The sequence below is a fragment of the Hyla sarda genome, chromosome 9 (genome assembly GCF_029499605.1).
Source record: "Hyla sarda isolate aHylSar1 chromosome 9, aHylSar1.hap1, whole genome shotgun sequence".
NCBI classification, from domain to species: Eukaryota; Metazoa; Chordata; class Amphibia; order Anura; family Hylidae; genus Hyla; species Hyla sarda.
In genome coordinates this window covers 12,555,784-12,577,570 of record NC_079197.1, presented here as the reverse complement: position 1 = coordinate 12,577,570, position 21,787 = coordinate 12,555,784, and the positions used below count along the sequence as shown (strand labels likewise).

Sequence of the window (21,787 nt, the reverse complement as noted above, 5' to 3'; positions counted from 1 at the left end):
CCGTATTAAACTGTATACTTTCTTTTTTTAAACATGGGAGTCAATGGGAACCGTACAGAACTGTATGTGGGTACGGTTCCATCCGGTTTGCACCATCCCGTTTTTGACTTTGCACAGGTTTTTTTTCTTGTAATTTCAAACAAACAAGTGAAACTTTATTCAAAATGGAGTGAAAAATTAAAAACGTATACGTTTTTTTCTTAAAAAAACGGATGCAACCGGACATCATTTTACAAACCGTATACGGGTTGAAATTTGTACACACGTTTTCATACAGTTTAGTCCGGTTTTTAGGAATCCGTTTTTCATCAAAAACCTGATACAGGAACTGTACTGCAAAAACGTGGTGTGAACGCAACCTAAAGAGGTCACAGGCTGACTGCAGTGCACTGGAGGTTGGTAGTGAAAGCATTGGCGGACGCTATGATGTCATTGAATCATGAGGTCATACAGATTCATTAACTAAGTATAGAGTACAGGATGTAGGAGATGGAGTCACTGATGCGAGTGATGAGGTCACAGGGGGAGATTTATCAAAACCCGTCCAGAGTAAAAGTTGCCCATAGCAACCAATCAGATCGCTTCTTTCATTTTTAACAACGCCTCTGCAAAATGAAAGAAGCGATTTGATTGGTTGCTATGGGCAACATTTCCTCTGGACGGGTTTTGATAAATCTCCCCCTCAGTGTTTTTTTTATTTTTAACCAATTTAATCAGGATTGGTGGTGATGTCAATGAGACGTGACATCACAGTGACCTTCACTTTAACCTGCCACTGAGCGATGAGGTCACACACCCTATATGGCAGATTAGGCTGGAGGTGATGTCACTGATTAGGAAAAGTGAGGTAACAGATGCCAATAGTAGACTGGATAGGGGTTGGCGGTGATGATGTCACACTCTATAGCAAAATGGAATGGTGGTGATGAGGTCATCAAGTGGGAGTAATAAATCAAACACTCTATATCTACGGTGTCCATTTTAAGTCATCGTTAGTCGTCAGCCGCACCTCCGTCCTCGGTCAGGCAAAACAGCGTCCCGCCTCCTCCCTCAGACCAATCGCAATCAGTCGTCAGCCGCAACTCCGTCCTCCGTCAGGCAAAACAGCGTCCCGCCTCCTCCCTCGGACCAATCGCCGTCAGCCGCAACACCGTCCTCCGTCAGGCGAAACGGCGTCCTGCTTCTTCCCTGACACCAATCGCTGTCATCCTTCAGCCACAAATCCCTCATCCAAAACGCTGTCATGCCTCAGACGATCCTCCCTCAGACGCAACTTCCTGCCACATAGCAGAGCCGACATTGAATAGCAGTAAAACCCGTATAGCAGAGAGCCGACACTTACTCGGCTCTGCTACACGGCAGGAAGGTTTTTTTTGTCTGAGGGATGACAGAGTTTTGGATGAGAGACTTTAGGATGACAAAGGAGGGAGTTGCGGCTGACGCCTGACGATGTCCTAAAATGGACAACGTATATATCAGTGGTCTCAAACTGTGGCCCTCCAGATGTTACAAAACTTCAACTCCCAGCATGCCCGGACAGCTGTTGGCTGTCCGGGCATGCTAGGAGTTGAAGTTTTCCAACATCTGGAGGGCTTCAGTTAGAGACCACTGCCCTATATAGTGGATTGGATGTGATGTCACAGAGTGGGGGTGATGAGCTCACGCACTCTATATAGCAGAATGGATTAGTGGTGATGTCACCAAGTGGGAGTGAAGAGATCACTTACTTTATATAGCAGAACGGATTGGGGTCGACGATGAGGTCACCGAGTAGGAGCAGTTTGGTAACAATTTACACAGCAGATAGGATGGGATTTTCTGTGATGTCATCGAGTAGGAGCGATGAGGTCACGCACCCTATATGTCAGATTAGGCTGGAGGTGATGTCACCAATAAGGAAAACTGAGGAAACGGATGACATAGTAGACTGGATAGGGGTTGGCAGTGATGTCACAGAGTGGGAGTGATGAGATCACACACACTATCAGTGGTCTCAAACTGTGGCCCTCCAGATGTTGCAAAACTTCAACTCCCAGCATGCCCGGACAGCCAGAGTTTTGCAACAACTGGAGGCCCACAATTAGAGACCACTGCTCTATATAGTGGATTGGATGTGATGTTGCCAGGGCTGTGGAGTCAGTAGATAAATGTTCTGACTCCGCAGTTTTTTTTTTGTACTTCCGACTCCTCGACTTCTCTGTATTAATATGCGAATGTATTTAAAAACACTTACAGCTTGTTCCACCAAGTTCTTCTAAGCTCTTCTAGCAGAGAGAGGTAGTTGGGCAGAAGCTGCTGCCTTCTCCTTTTTGTGTGCTGATCTGCTGCTGAAGATAGGGCAGTGGGAGGTTCCAGGAAGGGGCATTTATAATAAAACATGATTTCCCTAGTAGAATCCCATAGTCATGTTTAAAGTTTAAGCCAACAATCAGAGTTTACAAGTTTTTATAGTCTTAGCTGAATGGCAGCAGTTTTTCCAATGGTTTACAGCTTCAGTCTTGAACTATTGACCCTCCATTCCCTTCACTTATACAAGTGTCTCTAGTCCTGCAAAAAAACATATTTACTTACCCATGGGTTCCCTGTAACAGCAGAACACAACACTATGGAAAGTATAAGTATTGCTGCTCCTAATTGTGCGTTGCGTGCCATATAGTGAAGCACATGAAAAGCTTCTTCACCGTCACATGAGGCACTGCAAGCATTGGTCTTTATTCTTACAGTAGAGAAGTCATTAATTATAACTTTTTGTGAAATGGGACATTTAAACTTGCCTTTTTTTACATTCCAATCTAAATTTAGTAGGAGTCGGTGCATTGTTTGCCGACTCCAACTCAAGGTACCCAAAATTTCGTCCAACTCCTCGACTCCGACTCCACAGCCCTGGATGTCGCAGATGGGGGTGATGAGGTCATACACTCTATATAGCAGAATGGATTAGTGGTGATGTCACCCAGTGGGAGTGATGAGATCACTTTATGTAGCAGAACAGATTGGGGTTGGCAGTGATGTCACCGAGTAGGAGCAGCTTGGTAACAATTTACACAGCAGATTGGATGGGAAATAAAAACCATACGGAACCGCATTGAAAACCGCATGCCAAAAGATGCATCAGGTTGTGTCCCTTTTGCATCCTGTACAGTTTTGTAATTTTTTTTCCCTCATACCCAATAACTGTCGCTAGAGATGAGCGAACTTACAGTAAATTCGATTCGTCACAAACTTCCCGGCTCGGCAGTTGATGACTTTTCCTGCATAAATTAGTTCAGCATTCAGGTGCTCCCGTGGGCTGGAAAAGGTGGATACAGTCCTAGGAGACTCTTTCCTAGGACTCTATCCACCTTTTCCAGCCCACCGGAAAGCTGAACTAATTTATGCAGGAAAAGTCAGCAACCGCCGAGCTGAGACGTTCGTGACAAATTGAATTTACTGTAAGTTCGCTCATCTCTAACTGTCACCTACCACAGTTTTTGGTCCGGGTGAAAAAACGTATTAAACCGTATACGTTTTAGTCAATGGGAACCGTACAAAACTGTATGTGTGTACAGTTCCATCCGGTTTTCACCTTCCGGTTTTTGACTTTGCAGTTTTTTTTCTTGGAATTTCAATCAAACAAATGAAACTTTATTCAAAATGGATGCAACCGGACATAATTTTTTAAACCGTATACGGGTTAAAATTTGTGCACACGTTTTGATACAATTTAGTCCGGTTTTGAGGAATCAGTTTTTCATCAAAAACCTGATACGGGAACTGTATTGCAAAAACGTGGTGTGAATGCCGCCTCACTATGGGGTAGGAATGAGGAAGCAGAGTTTATGTAGCATTTTGGTGGAAGCATGGCACAAGAACAGTGATGTCATACAGTAGCAGATTACAGTGCAGTTTCTGGTCACAGACTAAAGGTCTAGTCGCATGTAGAGATAAATGAGACAAGGACACCATATATCCCTTGCTGAAATCAATAACACCTTCTTTGGGAAACCCTCTTTATGCAATAATTTAACCATAGATCTGTAGATTTTGGGAAGTAAAGGTGGTATCTGGAAATTGAAAAACAGAGCTAATTTCTTCAAAAAACAGTGCCACAACTGTCCTCAGGTGGTGTGTAGTATTACAACTTGACTCCATTAGCTTTAAAGGAAAACAGTCATCTGTCCACCCACACAAAATCCAATACACTGGGTTATAGCGTGGGTGAACAGGAGACCGATGATGGGTTAAAGGTTTACGCTGGAAATCGGCATCCATCTTAAAGGGTTACTCCACTGCCCCGCTTCGGAAGCTCCGCTCCCCAGCGTCCGGAAGTTTATTGTTCCGAACGCTGCGTGCGGGCTTCCGTGTTGAGGGCCGCCCCACGTGCCGTCGCGCCCCCTTCCCATAGACTTTCGTTGAGGGGGCGGGCGTGACGTCACGAGGGGCGGCCCTGAACACGGAAGCTGAGGGAGCGGAGCTTCCGAGGCAGGGCAGCGGAGTTGGGTCATGTGAGCACTGCGCCAACTGAGCACTCACGTGACCTGCGACAATGAATATTCAAAAAGAGCTGGCGGGCCCCGCCTCTAGCGCAAAATTCACTGAAGATGGATGCTGATCTTCGGAGGGACAGATCTCTAGAGTATTTAACCCATTAACCCCTCATCAGTCTCCTGTTCACCCACACTATAACCCAGTGTATTAGCTTTAGTGTGGGTGAACAGATGACCGTTTTCCTTTAATGGAACTGAGCTGCAGTACCACACACGACCTGAGGACAGGTATGGTGCTGTTTCTGGAAGAAATTAGCTATGTTTTTGTAATTTTGAACAGCTGGAAGCACCCTGGTTTGGGAACAATGCCCTATATGTTTACAATGCTGTCTACAGAACAGGATGTATTGATGAGTATCAGTTGTCTATGGCCTTTCCTAATATAACTTACCTGTCTCTTTCACAATGTGTAGGCACAGCGCGCCTCATCCATAGCACAATAGCTGTAATCTATTAAATGTCAGCATAAAGTCCACCTACAGGCAGATGAGAGCGGAAGGTTACAAGAAGATAGACTCTATATACAGGTCTTTAAAACAAGGAATTCTGGTTATGTATAAGAATATAACTACTATAATACTGCCCCTATATACAAGAATATAACTACTATAATACTACTCCTATATACAAGAATATAACTACTATAATACTGTTCCCTATATACAAGAATATAACTACTATAATACTGTCCCCTATATACAAGAATATAACTACTATAATACTGCTCCTATATACAAGAATATAACTACTATAATACTGCCTCCTATATACAAGAATATAACTACTATAATACTGCTCCTATATACAAGAATATAACTACTATAATACTGCTCATATATACAAGAATATAACTACTATAATACTGCCTCCTATATACAAGAATATAACTACTATAATACTGCTCCTATATACACGAATATAACTACTATAATACTGCTCCTATATACACGAATATAACTACTATAATACTGCTCCTATATACAAGAATATAACTACTATAATACTGCTCCTATATACAGGAATATAACTACTATAACACTGCTCCTATATATAAGAATATAACTACTATAATACTGCTCCTATATACAGGAATATAACTACTATAATACTGCCTCCTATGTATAAGAATATAACTACTATAATACTGCTCCTATATACAAGAATATAACTACTATAATACTGCCTCCTATATACATGAATATAACTACTATAATACTGCTCCTATATACAAGAATATATCTACTATAATACTGCCCCTATATACAAGAATATAACTACTATAATACTGCTCCTATATACAAGAATATAACTACTATAATACTGCTCCTATATACAAGAATATAACTACTATAATACTGCTCCTATATATATGAATATATCTACTATAATACTGCTCCTATATACAAGAATATAACTACTATAATACTGCTCCTATATACAAGAATATAACTACTATAATACTGCTCCTATATACAAGAATATAACTACTATAATACTGCCCCTATATACAAGAATATAACTACTATAATACTGCTCCTATATATATGAATATAACTACTATAATACTGCTCCTATATATATATGAATATAACTACTATAATACTGCCCCTATATACAAGAATATAACTACTATAATACTGCCCCTATATACAAGAATATAACTACTATAATACTGCTCCTATATATATATGAATATAACTACTATAATACTGCCGTTTATATAAAATACATGACAGGAATATGGCTCTTGTAGGAGGATAAGAACAGATCAGGAAACTCATTTTGAAATCATTTATTTTGAAAAAAAAAAAACAAAAACAAAAAAATTAAACCAAAAAGAAATAAAATCCATCATTAAATAAAACCGCCATGCTCACAGTATCGGATCCGCTGCCACCGTAGACATTAAAGTGCTGATAAATACTGTGGACCCTGCACGTGTCATGGTGTCACCTTCTGTATCAGATCCCAGTGGGGGGTGGAGGAGGAGGAGGAGTATGGTTACTAAGGCACCTAAAAAAAATCCCTTCATTCGGTGGTGGGAGATTTTTTTTTTAACCCCTTGGATGCTGGACGAGAAAAAACACATCTCAAAAACAGGTCGTCACCATTCCTTCCGGCAGGAAATGGTACGAATTATAGTGAATGGAGAAGGGGGGGCTATGTAGGATCGGGGGAAGAAGGAGGACGGGGTTGGGTTTGGGGAGGCGATTATACAGGACAGTGGCACAGATTTACAAAATATATATATATATATGCTTCTTCGTATTTACACACTGTCACACTGTGGGGGTACCCTGCTCGTGTGAGGCATCATCAGATGGGTGCACACATACATACACACATACAACACCCACACTACTATGGAATGTTTCCAGTTTGGCAAAAAAGAACATTGGCAGTCACATACCCATCACCTGGAGGGGGCAGCAGAGGGCATTCAGGTACCCAGCCTAGGCATGGACGTAGCGTGGTAACTGGAGCCATGACAGACTGGCGGTAGATGCGGGTAGTCGCACAGCCATGCCGGGGAGGAGGGGGGGGGGGGGTGTTGTTGGCGGGAGGTATATGCTGGGAATAGCAGATAATGAGCCTGGCATGGTGCAGAAGCGCGGGTATCTGGGGCGTATGTGGGCGTATGAAAACGGGTAGGTAAGTGGCTGTTCAGAATGGTGGGGGCAATGTGAAGAAGCAATGGTGGTTTACTGGTGGATAGTTATTGCTCTCTATTTTATGCTTTGGTTTGTGTCCCCAATAAAAAAAAAAATAATAATAAAAAAATTGGGGGAGGGGCTTCTGTACAGCTAGGATGGCGCAAGCAATCGGCTGGCAGCGGAGTTCCTGACTGACCCCCATGCCAGGGGGGGTGGGGGATCACATACAAACAAGAACACGGCAGTGAAAGCATGTTTTTCAACGAGGGTGCCTCCAGCTGTTGCCAAACTACAACTCCCAGCATGCCCGGACAGCCTTCGGCTGTCCGGGCATGCTGGGAGTTGTAGTTTGGCAACAGCTGGAGGCATCCCGGTGAAAAAAAAAAAAACATGCTTACGCTAGTATTTCCAAACCAGCGTGACTCCAGATGTTGCAAAACTACAACCCCTTGGCCAATGAATGTCCTATTACACCCCTACTCCCAGGATAGGGAGTGCAAAACAAAGATTTCCAGACATACTGGGAATTGTTATTTAGCAACAGCTGGAGGCACACTGGTTGGAAAACACAGATGTAACACCTCACACTATAGGGGAAAGGGGGGGGGGTGTCTTCAGGTCAGGATGACACGGCGGGGGGGGGGGGGGGTTAAGGGTTAAAGGGGGATTTATCAGGGTCACTTTTAAAAAAAAAAAAAAAAATACTTTTGCTTTCCACAATCACAATTGCACTCGCACCTCTCCGCCGAGGACGGCTTCTGTATAAAACGCTGTTCACACTCTGCAGCAGAGGAGGAGAAGACGACAGAAATAAATTAAATAAATAAAATTAAATATTAAAAAAAAACCACCAAGGTCTAGATACCAGAGCCTGGAATGGACGCTTCCCCGATACAGACGGCTTTATACACAACACAAAGGGATTGGGGGGGGGGGGGGAGCGACAACCTGTGCTCCCGGGTGAGTGAAAACTGAAGGGTTAAAATCAGGACGCCATATGTAAAAGAAAAAAAAGAAAAAAAAATTCTAATAAAAAAAAATATTTAAAAAAAAATAAGTATATTGCATGGTGCCGAAGCGTCTCTGTAACCCTGCATAAAATGCGTTTCCTGTATCCAGTCGGGAGCGTAGGACGGAGGAGGAGGAGACGCGGGTACACCGCCCGCACACCGCTCACATATCCGCCATCTTCCGCAAACAATACGGCACTGATATCGCATGGCACAAAATTCTCATAACATAACAGGGGGTTCCCCCTCCTACCTATGAAACCTAATCCGGGGGGATCCCCCATTCATTTCACGTCACAGATATGTAGTAGCTCCACCTGCTGTTGAAAAAGGGGGGATGCACTGAAAACACATATGAGGAGCAGCAATAAATTGGGGGTAGGGAGGGGGGTACAATAGTGCACTGAGATTATTAGTGGAGCGTCACAAACACAGGGGATGGGGGAGGGGGGCAGGTGTCCCTCAGTCATATGGCTTCACTTTACCAAGTCAAGAATTGTCCTCACTGTGTATATTTAGCTCCTGATTGGCGAGGGAGTCCAGACAGTCTGTGGGGACGAGAGAGGGGGGGAGGGGTCAGTCGGTCAGCGAGGACGCAGCGGTCCCCCCCCCCAAGGAGTATGCAGAGATGTAACCTGGTTCACTGTGCAGTCACTGCTCTGCTTCTCCCAAGCACAAGGCACTGAAAGACGGGGGCACCTTGTCACGCGGACGTAAGAAATGGGCATTGCCATGGGACATGGCTGGTGAAAGATCTGCTGTTAACCTGGGTACAAAAAATAAAAATAAAAAAAATAACAGATTCCGGCGCTGGTCGCACAGGTCCCATCGGTGGCTCTTCTGTTGAGTCTCTGCGGCAGTGCCATAGCTTTGCACATTTGCCCGTCACCCCTTCAAAGTCACCTTGCGGATCAAAGTTGTTGGCCTCCAATCGCGGGCCCCCTACCTATCAGTTTCTGATTCATCTCGGGGTCCTGGGGAGTTTAAGGTTGAGGGAAGAACAAGGGACAGAAATGGGGAAAGTCTTCACATGATTCAGCTGTTACTGGAGACCATGTTAATAACTTGTTCCAGCTTCTGTCGCAGCTTGTGTTTCCGGCAATAGGAATCGCGATCCAGGGCGGTGAGGATCTAAAAAGGATGAAGGTTAGAATTAGCGTTTACGGCAGGGTGTTTACAATCGGGGTGCCTCCAGCTGTTGCTAAACTACAACTCCCAGCATGACTGGACAGCCGGAGGCATGCAGGTTGGGAAGTACTAATATATAGCTTGAACCCCCTCAATGATAGCATATTACTTGGATATGGTGGTTAAAGGGGTACTCCAAAAGAATTTTTTTTACTGGTGCCGGAAAGATATACAGATTTGTAAATTACTTCTATATGAAAATCTTAATCCTTCCAGTACTTATTAGCTGCTGTATGCTCCAGAGGAAGTTGTGTAGTTCTTTCCAGTCTGACCACTGAGCTCTCTGCTGCCACCTCTGTCCGTGCCAGGAACTGTCCAGAACAGGAGAGATTTGCTATGGTGATTTTGCTCCTGGACAGTTCCTGACATGGAAATGAGGTGGCAGCAGAGAGCACTGTGGTCAGACAGGAAGGAACAACACAAATTCCTCAGCAGCTGATAGGTACTGGAAGAATTAAGATTTTTTTTCCTCCAGAGTACCGCTTTTAAATAACTATTCTGGATTCTAAAATAGTTTTATATGTTGCTAGGGCTGCAATGACAATAATAAAAAATAAAAAAAAAACACAAAAACTTACATTACTTATCTCCCTTGGAGATCCCCCTTTGAAGTCTTTCTGTCCCCTGCTGAATCCTGCTTTGGCTACTACTTCCAGGACAGACTAGTTTCGGCAGTGAAGGCCTGCTCAGCCAATCACCGTCTGCGGCGGTGTCCCACCTCAGTCAGTAAATAAACCCATCTCTAAAGTATTGGCCGAATGTTTAACAGGGCAGACTGGGACACTCTAAAGGGGGGTCCCCAAGAGAGAGAGGTAGGTAAGTATGTATTTTTTTTTCTAATTGTCATTGAGGACCCCAGCAACATATAAAAAAAATTTTTAGGATCCGGGATACTCTCTTAAGATGGATTTGGCGGACATCTTTCCAGATGGCTGCCAGACACCTCCAGTGGGGGGAGGCTTCTCTCCCCAAGAATAAAAAAGGATTGTGCTGTTACAATGCAACATGTCCAACACTCCTCTCTTCTTATATTAGCATTCATTGGTTACATTGGGAGGATAAAATGCACATTGGATCAGTGTTTCCCAACCATTGTGCACCCAACTGTTGCAAAACTACAACTCCCAGCATGCCCAGACAGCCAAAGGCTTGGAGTTGTAGTTTCGCAACAGCTGGAGGCACCCTAGTTGGGAAGCACTGCATTAGGTGGTTGAGCCAACAAATATTCAAGCAATTACAGCAATTTACCTCCCTCGATTCCCCCCCCCCCATCATCTCACCTCTTCCCGGTATTTGTTCACATAGAAGAAGAGCTCGCTGAGAGCGCTGAGCGAGTTAAATTCATTTGCGTGCAGGCGGGATTGCTCCACTAGATAGGCGTCCATATCCTGGTCACTGATCGCAGGCATCTTGTTGATATCCCTGTAATATCTGTATAGAGAGAATAATAATGGTCATAAAAGTGAAAGTAATTTGGCTGATTGACCCCAAACAAACCAGCGTTTCATGACCAGTGTGTCTCCAGCTGTTGCCTTTGGCTGTCTGGGCATGCTGGGAGTTGTAGTTCTGCAACAGCTGGAGGCGCCCTGGTTGGAAAAAAAAAACACTGGCCTAGGCTTACGCTAGTATATCCCAATCAATGTGCCTTTAACTTTTGCAAAACTACAACCCTATAGCCAATGAATGCTAAGGACTCTCCTACTCCACCCCTATTCCCAGGATAGGGAGTGGAAAAACCCAGATTTCTAGTCAGTTAAGCACATGATCTGCAGGTCTTATACTATGAGTTTGCCTACATTTCTAATGCTGTTCTAGTCAAGTTATCCTGCCTAACATGTCCCAAAACAGAGGTACAATAAAAGGGTAGCATTCAGGAGAGAAAAAAAATCCAAAAGGCCTGATTGCAAGGAAGAACTAGGTGCATTATTCTTTCAGACTTGGCCTAGTTAAGCCTTTGGCTGTCTGAGCATGCTGGGATTTGTAGTTTTGCAACAGCAGGAGGCGCACTGGTCGGAAAACACTGGCTTAAACCCCCTATGAAATATTATGCAAATGAACACTTACCGCTCCACCCAGGTCTTGTAATTGGGGATATCCTTGGCGTAGAGCAGTTTGTTACTTGGGGAGTCTTTTCCGAGTCGATGTTCGGAGGTGGAGCAAGAATCCATAAATGTCTGGGCCACCACGGATAGGCAGGCGTCCGTAATGCTGCTCTTGTGGATGTCGAAGACGAACTGCGGGTTCTTTATTACATTCACCCAGAAACGGAGCGGCAAGCTGGAGGGGGTACGGGCGAGAAAAAGGAGAGGGTCAAATCTGAAGCAATACAAAAGTCACGAGGTTCATGGTGAAGCGGGTCACTGGACAGTTTTTCATGCATTTTTTTTTCTCTTGCCGTTTCACGATAATATGCGCACTAAATGCATTAGTTGCCGTGTAACGTGTGACTCTTTTTTTGCGCTTCGCTCCTTACCAGTTGCTTTTCCACGTGTGCCGGACATCTGGGTCTGTAATCTGTCTCCTATCTGCTTGTTCGTCTAGAAAGTCAAACATGTACTTGATGGCGAGAGGGAGGGCGCTGCCCCGGTGTGCCGTGCTGAACACCGTCTCGAACAAGTCGTCCACGAACTTCTGCAAGGTTCCCTGTAGGGGGCAGCAGAGCACAGTTTATTCAGCCTCATTCTACTAGGCATGCATATTTTGCACTTTAATCTAGAGTTTACCGACTAGTATGCCTTCAGCTGTTGCAAAACTACAACTCCCAGCATGCCCGGACAGCCAAAGGCTGTCCGGGCATGCTGGGAGTTGTAGTTTTGCAACAGCTGGAGGCGGACGGTAGGGAAAGGCTGCTCTGATCACAAATGTAATTCCCACCTTAGTGGCCAATAGGCGGGTCAGATAGATTTCGGACACCATTTTGCTGCCGCGATCGCCCTCCTTGTGGTCCGTGTGGTCGTGATTTTTTACGAGATGCCACAGTTTGGTGCCGGTTTCCTGGTCGGGCGTGATCATCGGGGCGCGGGAGCGAAGGCTATCGGGGCTGCTGGAGGTTCGTAACAGGCTCTCTGGGAAAAAAAAAGAAGAAAAAGAAAGTGCATAAGAGACCTGTAAAGACTATACTACACACAAGGGCATAGCTAAAGCAGCTGCTATGTGGCCCTATGGTTGGTGGGGCTAATCATATAATTATCTTCTGCTACTTCAGTTTGCTCCGGTGGGGGCCCATCTCATGCTACGGGACCCTATAGGATTCCAGTTATGACACATCCTGGCTATAATGTTCCGATACTTACCGTACCGACTGAGGGAGCGTGTGAAGGTGAAGGAGTTGGTGATGTTGTATGCGGAGACTTGCTTGGGAATCAGCGCCACAGTAGAACCATCTGTGACCTAAGACAGGAGAGAAGTACAGGGCATGACTGAATGGGAACCCACGGGCAAAGTCCTGGTATGTTAAAGGGGTACTCCACAATTCTAAAACGTATCCCCCATATCTGCAGGGAAGTGTCTCATCATGGTGGGTACGGGTCACTGAGATCCCCAGTGATCTGTATAACGGGGGCTCATCTTTACCTGTTCATGGAGCGGCGTGTCGGCACGCGAAACAGTGTATGGCGCATGTGCTGACACGCCGCACCATGCACAGGAAGAAACCCGCCACGTTTTGAAGATCGCAGTGGGTCTCAGTGGACGGATTCCTGCCCACCTGGCGAACAGGGGATCCGTTTTACAGGTTATAAAGTGGCGGAGTACCCCTTTAAGGTGTTATAAGAATAAAATGCCCTTACCTGATAATGTGCCAGCGAGTTCAGTCTCTTCCAGTCAAACTCTATTTTGGTGGTGACGTCCTCATCCTGAAGGACAATGCGGGTGATACGTCCCTGGCGCCACTCTGTGAACACACCAGATGGGTTGGGTATAGCAATAAGAGATGCTGCCAGTGCCAGGTTTACAATCTGCACTGGTATTTCCAAACCCAGCCTACAAATTCATGACGCGCCCCCCCCCCCCCCCCCCATCTCGATGTCCTCACCTAGGTCCATGTCTTCAGCCTTTGGCCTCTGGGTGTAGGGAATTCCCTTGTAAACAGCATCCAGCAGCTTGTCTTTGACCTGGGTGACCGTGTCGCAGTTCAGGACCTTCACCGGGATCTCCGTACCGTTCTCACTGTCTGGACAAATGCAGCTCAGAGTCTGCGAAGGAAAAACGAGTCAGTCAGGGCAGGACTAGGCAATGCCAGCCATCATGGGGGTGTCCTGTAGTGTGGACTTACCAGGACTTTGTAGTCAATCTGCTGCCGGATCAGTTTGTCCTCGCTCAGAGAGTACCGGGCCTCCCCGGTGATAGCGTCTATAGGTCCCTTTTCCATCTGTTGCTTGATGGCACAGAAAAGCATAAAAAGCGGCTCTCCGGCGCATTCCTAGAAAGGAAGGCACCACGTACCGTTATGAAACCTTTCTATATAGTGTTGGGCTGTGCAAGATAGTGGGTACTGTTCTCTGGTGTCACCCTTGTGATATCCTTAGTGTCTTACCTTCAGGAATTTATATAGGAGGAAAGTAAACCAATTCGTCAACATCTTCTCGGCTACAGACTCCGTCCTACAAGGATAGGATAGAAGAATATAGTAACCCTTGTGGTCTACAAACGTAGTAAATGTACCATCGGCTTTCGCTGTTATCGCCCATCCACATGATAGGTGATGAGTGTCTGGTTGATGGGAATCCCATCACTGGGGCCACCACCGATTACAAGAATAGGGTTTTGAAGTCCCCTTAGTTGAATAAAGTGGTGGTAAGACATGCATGTCACTGCACCATTCAAGTTTTTGGGCCAGATCAGTGTTCTTCAAACCAGGGGCCGCTAGTTGTTGCAAAACTACAACTCCCAGCATGCCCGGACAGCCAATGGCTGTCCGGGCATGCTGGGAGTTGTAGTTTTGCAATAGATAGAGGGCCACAGTTTGGAGACCGCTAGGTTAGATAAGGATAATCGATGTAATCGCTGTATTTGCCCAAACTTATCAGGTCCATAGCAGCAGCGTCCATGTCCAATCACCGCTCCACTGAATCAGGTAGACTGGTGAAGAACCCAGAGATAGGACCTACACCGATTTGACACTCATTACCAATCCTATAGATGGGAAAATAAAAACCCCTTTAAAGGGGTCCTCCACCTACATTAAAGGGGTAGTCCAGTGGTGAAAAACTTATCCCCTATCCTAAGGATAGGGGATAAGTTTGAGATCGCGGGGGGGTCCGACCGCTGGGGCACCCTGCGATCTCTCTGTACGGGGGCCAGGCTCTCCGGCCAGATAGCGGGTGTCGACCTCCGCACGAAGTGGCGGCCGACATTCCCCCTCAATACAACTCTATGGCAGAGCCGGATATTGCCGAAGGCAGCGCTTCAGCTCTGCCATAGAGTTGTATTGAGGGGGCGTGTCGGCCGCCGCTTCGTGCGGAGGTCGACACGCCCCCTTCCCGCGGGCTGTCGGGGCTCCGTACAGGAGATCGCAGGGGGCCCAAACGGTCGGACCCCCCGCGATCTCAAACTTATCCCCTATCGTTAGGATAGGGGATAAGTTGTTCACCACTGGGTCACCACTGGACTACTCCTCTAATGAGATTGATAAGATAGAGAATGGCTAGCTGGGACAGCAGGCCAAGCTGCTAATAATAATAATGGTTATAATTATAATAATAATTATTATTATCAATATTAATATAATAACATCAATAATTTTATATTTATAAAGCGCACACAGATTCCGCAGTGCTGTATAATAATAATTATTATTATCATTGTTATAATAATAATATAATTTTATATTTATAAATATTATATTGTTATTAATAATTATTATATTTATCAAAATATGAATAATTTTATATTTATAAAGCGCACATAGATTCCGCAGCGCTTTATAATAATAATTATTATCATTATTATTATTATAATAAAATGCAATATTTTTAAATATTATATTACTACTACTACTAATTATTATTTTTATGATCATTCTAATAATAATATTAAATAATTTTATATTTATAAAGCGCACACGGATTCCGCAGCGTTGTACACTCAAATTACTGTTCTCTGTCCTCAGAGCTTTGCATTTAACATCTAAAACTGGACTGACAGTCTGGTTGCTAGGGACACACAATCTATAACAACCACTGGTTGTCAAGAAGGGAGTCCATAGCAACTAGATTTAAGACAGCGTTGCATTTGGGAACACATAAGTCAATGAGGGTTCCAGAATTTTATAAGATGTTATAATACACCTTTCCTACCTGCGCAGTAGTAGTTTGGGGTGGTTCTTGCTCTCCAGGTTCTTCTCTATTAGGTCGCTCAGCAGCTGTTTGAGGAGGACTGTGGCATACTCCATGCGGCCCTGCAGGGAGACCATGACCAGCGAGGCCACGTTCCCCCGGTCCCGCATGGAGAAGCTGCGCTGGTTTTCCAGGGTGTGAATAAAAGTCAGCAGGAAGGTCTTGTTATTCAGGAGCTGACCGAAGAGTCTCAGAGCTTTCTCGACATTCGGAGGGATCTGGAAATACAAAGACAAATAAAATACATCATAAAATGTATAAAACGCAGAAGAAACTTAGATCTCCGGCCATGACATAAGACAATCCGGCTACGGGAAGGACTCACATCCAGTTCTTTCAGCACCGGGTGGTCTTCTATGCCGGGAAACAGGACCCGCATGGCGTATGTCTTATATTCCAGAAACGGGATCTTCACTCCGTCCATGTTGTTGGTCAGCTCATGGATGTCTGTCTGGAGCTCGGCAAAAGCTGTATTTAAAAAGAAAAAAATAATGGCAGCTGGATACCAACAGGGCCTGAGAATCAACAATACATACATCTAATATTGTAATATAGTGTGCAACCCTGAGTCAATTGTCACCATCCCAATCTCACAGATCTGTGTTCTGCCACTATTGCGTTTTTTCTGCTGACCCGTTCAGGTGAATGGCAGTGGATTTCCTGCGAACGTACCCTAAATGCGCAAATACGATTTATGTGGATACACGGGATTAGCGCTAAACAGGCGATGGAGGATCACACCAGAATTTAATAGAGCGGAACCCAGAATCCAATAAGGTATAAAATGTTATTTCTCTTCCAAGCGCCACTGCATAAAAATCACATATATGCAACGCGTTTCGAGCGTAAGCTCGAAACGCATTGTATATATGTGATTTTTATGCAGTGGTGCTCGGAAGAGAAATATAGCCTATGGAAGTTTTATACATTTTTTTAATGGTTTTTCTAATCCTGTACAAATAGGTCAGTAAGGATGTAGACATTGATGTGGATAGTTATCAGCTATGCACAAGGTCGTAATAAAGGCTATAAAAGGCCAAAGGGCTGACAGGATGTGTTGTCATGGGGGCACAATAGTAGTAAAACAATGCAAGTGTGCCATAAAGTCAGCCCAGAGCCATATGTAAAAGTAACGTCATCGGCATAAGAGAGGAAGCTTTACAACAAGGTGGGAGTAGTGAAGAAGGGTCGTTCTGATATAGATATATATATATATATACACACACACACACATATATATTTATACATATGTATTGTAGAGCGCTTTTTTTTTCCTCCTTGCACCTGTAGGGCACAGTCTCTCAGCGCCACTCCCGGCGCCTGGCATGCCCTTGGGATGGCGGAACGGACAGCTGCTAATGTCTGCGGGGAACGTTCTGTTATTGTATCCAATCTGACTTCTCGCCGCTAATGAAGTCCCGAGAGGCGACAATGTCAGTGATGAAAATTTTCATGCCAGAGGGAAGGAACCAGTTCCAAAATCTGGAGCGTTCGCAGCTCATAACAGAAGAAGAAAAATATTACTTAATATTTGCAAGCGGGTCTGAGGCGAGAGCAGACGGCTCTACCAAGGTGGCGAAACAGACAGGCCCGGAAATGGAACATGCCGATAATTCAGACTCTGAATGTTCAGTGTGAACTGGGCTTTATTGTTCACCGCATTCTGCCATTATCCCACCCCATTATTGGATTTCAATGTGTTTGATCAGCCCATCGCTCACTAGACAGCGCCACCACCCACGTGTATAATTCATCACACCGCCATTAGTGCTTACTCTGAATTGTATTCCCTGCACCCCCCCTGCTACCCGCTATTGCCATAGCTTAATGCAGCCCGCCGTAAAGCTTTATTGATCCTGAGCAGAACGTGCAGAGACACAAGGCATTCTCTTGTATGAGGTCATGCCTGCTCAGTTAACCCTTGAGGCGGGCAGCAGCACACAATACCTGCAGGGTGACAAGCAATGCGCTGCAACCATTGTCCCTCTCCCCTTTACAACAATCCTCTTTATGACAGTGTTCCCCAACCAGGGTGCCTCCAGCTGTTGCAAAACTACAAATCTACAGGATAACTTGATAAGAACAGCGTTAGAGATACGGGCAAACTGTCTCATATGGTTAGAGGGCTGCAAGGATTGTGCTCAACTGACTAGAAATCTGGGTTTTGCACTCCCTATCCTGGGAATAGGGGTGTCGTTAGCAATCATCAGCTAAGGGGTTGGAGTTTTGTGACAGCTGGGGGCAACACTGGTTGGGTAATAAAGGCATAAGCTAAGGCCAGTGTTTTACAACCAGCGTTCCTCCAGCTGTTGCAAAAGTACAACTCCCAGCATGCCAAGACAGCCAAAGGCTGTCTGGGCATGATGGGAGTTGAAGTTTTGCAACAGCTGGAGGCACCCATTGGGAAACACTGCCTACATATTCCTTGCTTGCATGTTACTACAGAACAAGGCATGTTTGCCATTTAGGGCTAAGGAATATTTCATATCACGCAGGGATTATATTAACCCAGCTTTCCCAGATACCGAAGAGGCAAAGCTGCTTTGTCATGTAGAGATATGGCGGCAACAGATTAATAAATGGACAGATTTAGCATTAAGAAGTCTGGAAAATCAGGGTAACACCTATATGAGCTGTACAGTCAACGTTGTAACCCAGCTTTCCTAGAATCAGGACCGTGTTTCCCCACCAGTGTGCCTCCAGCTGTTACAAAACTACAACTCCCAGTATGCCCAGATAGCCTTTGACTTTCCGGTTATGCTGGGAGTTGTAGTTTTTGATGTTACGGGGCCAATGCCAGAATAGTTGCTCACACACACTCACTAACCCACCTTCCTTGCACTCTAGCGCCACCCGGGACTCCAGGTTATCCATCTGCATCTGGAGCCTCTTCAGCGTGCGGTCGGCATCCCTAGTTTTCCTTTTGTAGGCAATAAGGACGGCAATAATGGCCAGAAGCAGAAGCCCTCCCCCAGCACCGATCCCCACAATGGCCGGCAGGGTTAGTGAACTGTCCGAGTAGATCCTAAGACTTCCAGGGGAGAACTCCATTCCGCCAACCAGAATCTGTAACAAATTGTAAAAACAAAGTTTCATTTAAACATGAACTTTGGGAAATGGTTTTTTTGCTTATATAATGCAGCATAGGCTATTATTAGAGACTAATGTAGAGGCTCTTGTGTATGCCTTGTGCTACCCTGTTTTAGCTGATGTGGCAGGCATGAGTTTTCAGCCATCTTAATTTTATTTCAGAAGAGAAATTATTTTCTCATGCCACCTACATTTCTGGCTTTGCAGAAAGAGTAAGTGCAGTGTCATCACTTATGTCAATTAGATTGAGGTCAGTTCACATTAAGTGCAGTTTTGATGCCTTTCCTCTTTAGAGAAATATTGCCACAAGGAGAAAGTAATTTGACCTATAATCACAACTGAGCTGTTTTATGAAGATTTGAAGCCCTCAGTCTGTGTTTACATTCTTACAGAACTTTTTTTTTTACATGTTTTTACTGCATTTTGGTTGTGTTTTTGCAGAGATTTCCCCAAATTTCTGTAAAATATGTTGCTCTTGTGATTTGCGCAACAGCAGGTAATAGATAAAATTGTAGCAAAAACTGGGGGGGAAGAAAACCCAGTAAAAATGCTGGAGGTGAGGTATACGACTACTATATATCCTGATCCAATATAAATAGCAGCAGCAGTATATAGATAGAGCTGGAGGGGTATAACTACTATATATCTTGATCCCAGAGAGAGAGAGCAGCGGCAGTATACAGATAGATCTGGAGTGGAGGGGTATAACTACTATATATCCTGATTCCATAGAGATAGCAGCAGTATACAGATAGAGCCAGAAGGGGAAGGGTCTGTCAGCAGCTAGACGGGATCTCAAAGGTGAAGATGTATCATCCTGTAGTTTAGACAAAGTCAGCTGACCCAGAACTGACCAATTGCTCTATCACCTTAAACACTGATTTTCTGTGGGTCAGGCTGGTGATCACACGACTCAGTTACATTAACCCATGGATTCAGCTATGCTGAAATGAAACAGTTGGCGCAGTAGGACTAGCGATGGCGAGTGTGAATGATATTGGCAACAATTCAGAAGGAGAAGAAGAAGGAGAAAGTGCAGAGGCCAAGCAACAGGTGTAAGATATGAGTAAATTTGAGGGGCGCAAGGATATGGTACGGTCACCCTGTGAGATCGGTCACACTAAGGCAAACGTTGGTGAAGACAAGTAGTACTCACGGTGACCCGATGCTCTCCGGTCTGGCTGGGGGAATCACACAGCAGTTGGGTATCAGACACAGTCAGAGCACACGGTTCCTCACCAATCAGTACAGTGTAGTTCAGCTTGGCTCCTCCAGGGGCAGCAGGCTGCAAATTTCTTCCCTGAACAGAAAGACACAGAGAAAGAGTGTCACCCACAAATTCTATTACATGGTAAAAATGGGGTCAGATAAAGGGATTTAGTGTACAGACCAGAGTACGCAACAAATGCAATATATAAGTGCGGTATGTTCTATTCACTGACAAATGAAGGGGCTATATGAAATTAGAAGGTTTTGCTTTACCTTTCCAGAAACACTGTCACTTTTGTCCATTGGCTTTCAAGTGATGCAGTGTTTCCCAACCAGGGAGCCTCCAGCTGTTGCAAAACTACAACTCCCAGCATGCCCGGACAGCCGTTGGCTGTCCGGGCATGCTGGGAGTTGTAGTTTTGCAACAGCTGGAGGCACCCTGGTTGGGAAACAATGCAATAGTTGAAAGCCAATGGACAAAAGTGACAGTGTTTCCCAACCAGGTTGCCTCCAGCTGTTGCAAAACTACAACAGCCAGCATGCCCGGACAGCCGTTGGCTCTCCGGGCATGCTGGGAGTGGTAGTTTTGCAACAGCTGGAGGCACCCTGGTTGGGAAACACTGTACTATTTAAACAGCATTATTTAAAGGGGGTTGCAGGGTGCCTCCAGCTGTTGCAAAACTACAACTCCCAGCATGCCCAGACATCCAACACCTGTCCGGGCATGCTGGGAGTGGTAGTTTTGCAACAGTTGGAGGCACCCTGGTTGGAAAACACTGCAACAGTTGAAAGCCAATGGACAAAAGTGACAGTGTTTCCCAACCAGGGTGCCTCCAGCTGTTGGAAAACTACAACTCCCAGCATGCTGGGAGTTGTAGTTTTGCAACAACTGAAGGAACCCTGGTTGGGAAACACTGTACTATTTAAACAGCATTATTTAAAGGGGGTTGCAGGGTGCCTCCAGCTGTTGCAAAACTAAAACTCCCAGCATGCCCAGACATCCAACACCTGTCCGGGCATGCTGGGAGTTGTAGTTTTGCAACAACTGAAGGAACCCTGGTTGGGAAACACTGTACTATTTAAACAGCCTGATTCAAAGGGGGGTTTCCAGGAAAAACAGAGCTGATTTCAAATAACGCCATTCCCGTCCTTAGGTTGCGTGTGGTTCTGCAGTTCAGTTCTATTGAAGTGAAAGGAGCCAAGTTGTAACACCACACACAACCAGAAGGCAGGTGTAGTGCTGTTCTTGGACTTTGTTCTTTATCTAAAAAGAAGCAACTTTACAATAAAAAAATGATAATTTATGTTTACAGCTCCTATGCAGTACATGCGTCTCCATGGTAACAGACAGAGCCTATGCTGTGTAGTGTAGTCCTGCAGTATTATAATTTTCTTCCATTTAAAGGTGTGCAGGATCAGGATACACAGGGTTTTGTTTGCTGTCTGTTACAATGGATACACAGGCTGCATGCACAGGAGCTGTAGGAAAATAAAAGAAAATTTTTAATAAAGTCCAATTACAAAGTTGCTTTAAATAATACATAATACATTTTTATTAAGGCAAATTAAGCTTTTAAGTGTACTACCAAATTAGTAGTATAAATAGTAGAAACATAGTTCCAAAATAATCTGTAATCCTATTTTACCTATAATTGCCCTTTTATAGGGGTTATCCAGAAACAGAATAACAGAGCAAATTTCTTATGTAAAACAGCGCCACACCTGTCCTCCGGTCGTGAGCTACAACCTGGCTCCATTCCCATACACCATTCAAT

General features: G+C 44.8%; 1 protein-coding gene across 1 annotated transcript in view; it reads right to left on the bottom strand.

Moving 5' to 3' along the window:
• Nucleotides 1–7,828: 7,828 nt before the first annotated feature.
• Nucleotides 7,829–21,787, bottom strand: part of PLXNA3 (plexin A3) — a 147,093-nt gene continuing 133,134 nt past the window's right edge. Inside the window, exons 19-32 of the mRNA XM_056540891.1 lie at nt 19,960–20,103; nt 18,545–18,779; nt 16,039–16,181; nt 15,675–15,931; nt 13,913–13,979; nt 13,652–13,798; nt 13,412–13,571; nt 13,167–13,270; nt 12,672–12,768; nt 12,253–12,443; nt 11,852–12,021; nt 11,443–11,655; nt 10,659–10,809; nt 7,829–9,321 (exon numbers count right to left, since the gene is read on the bottom strand). Coding sequence (XP_056396866.1) covers nt 9,226–9,321; nt 10,659–10,809; nt 11,443–11,655; nt 11,852–12,021; nt 12,253–12,443; nt 12,672–12,768; nt 13,167–13,270; nt 13,412–13,571; nt 13,652–13,798; nt 13,913–13,979; nt 15,675–15,931; nt 16,039–16,181; nt 18,545–18,779; nt 19,960–20,103 — 2,175 coding nt within the window. The 3' untranslated portion in view covers nt 7,829–9,225. The remainder of the gene's footprint in view (nt 9,322–10,658; nt 10,810–11,442; nt 11,656–11,851; nt 12,022–12,252; nt 12,444–12,671; nt 12,769–13,166; nt 13,271–13,411; nt 13,572–13,651; nt 13,799–13,912; nt 13,980–15,674; nt 15,932–16,038; nt 16,182–18,544; nt 18,780–19,959; nt 20,104–21,787) is intronic.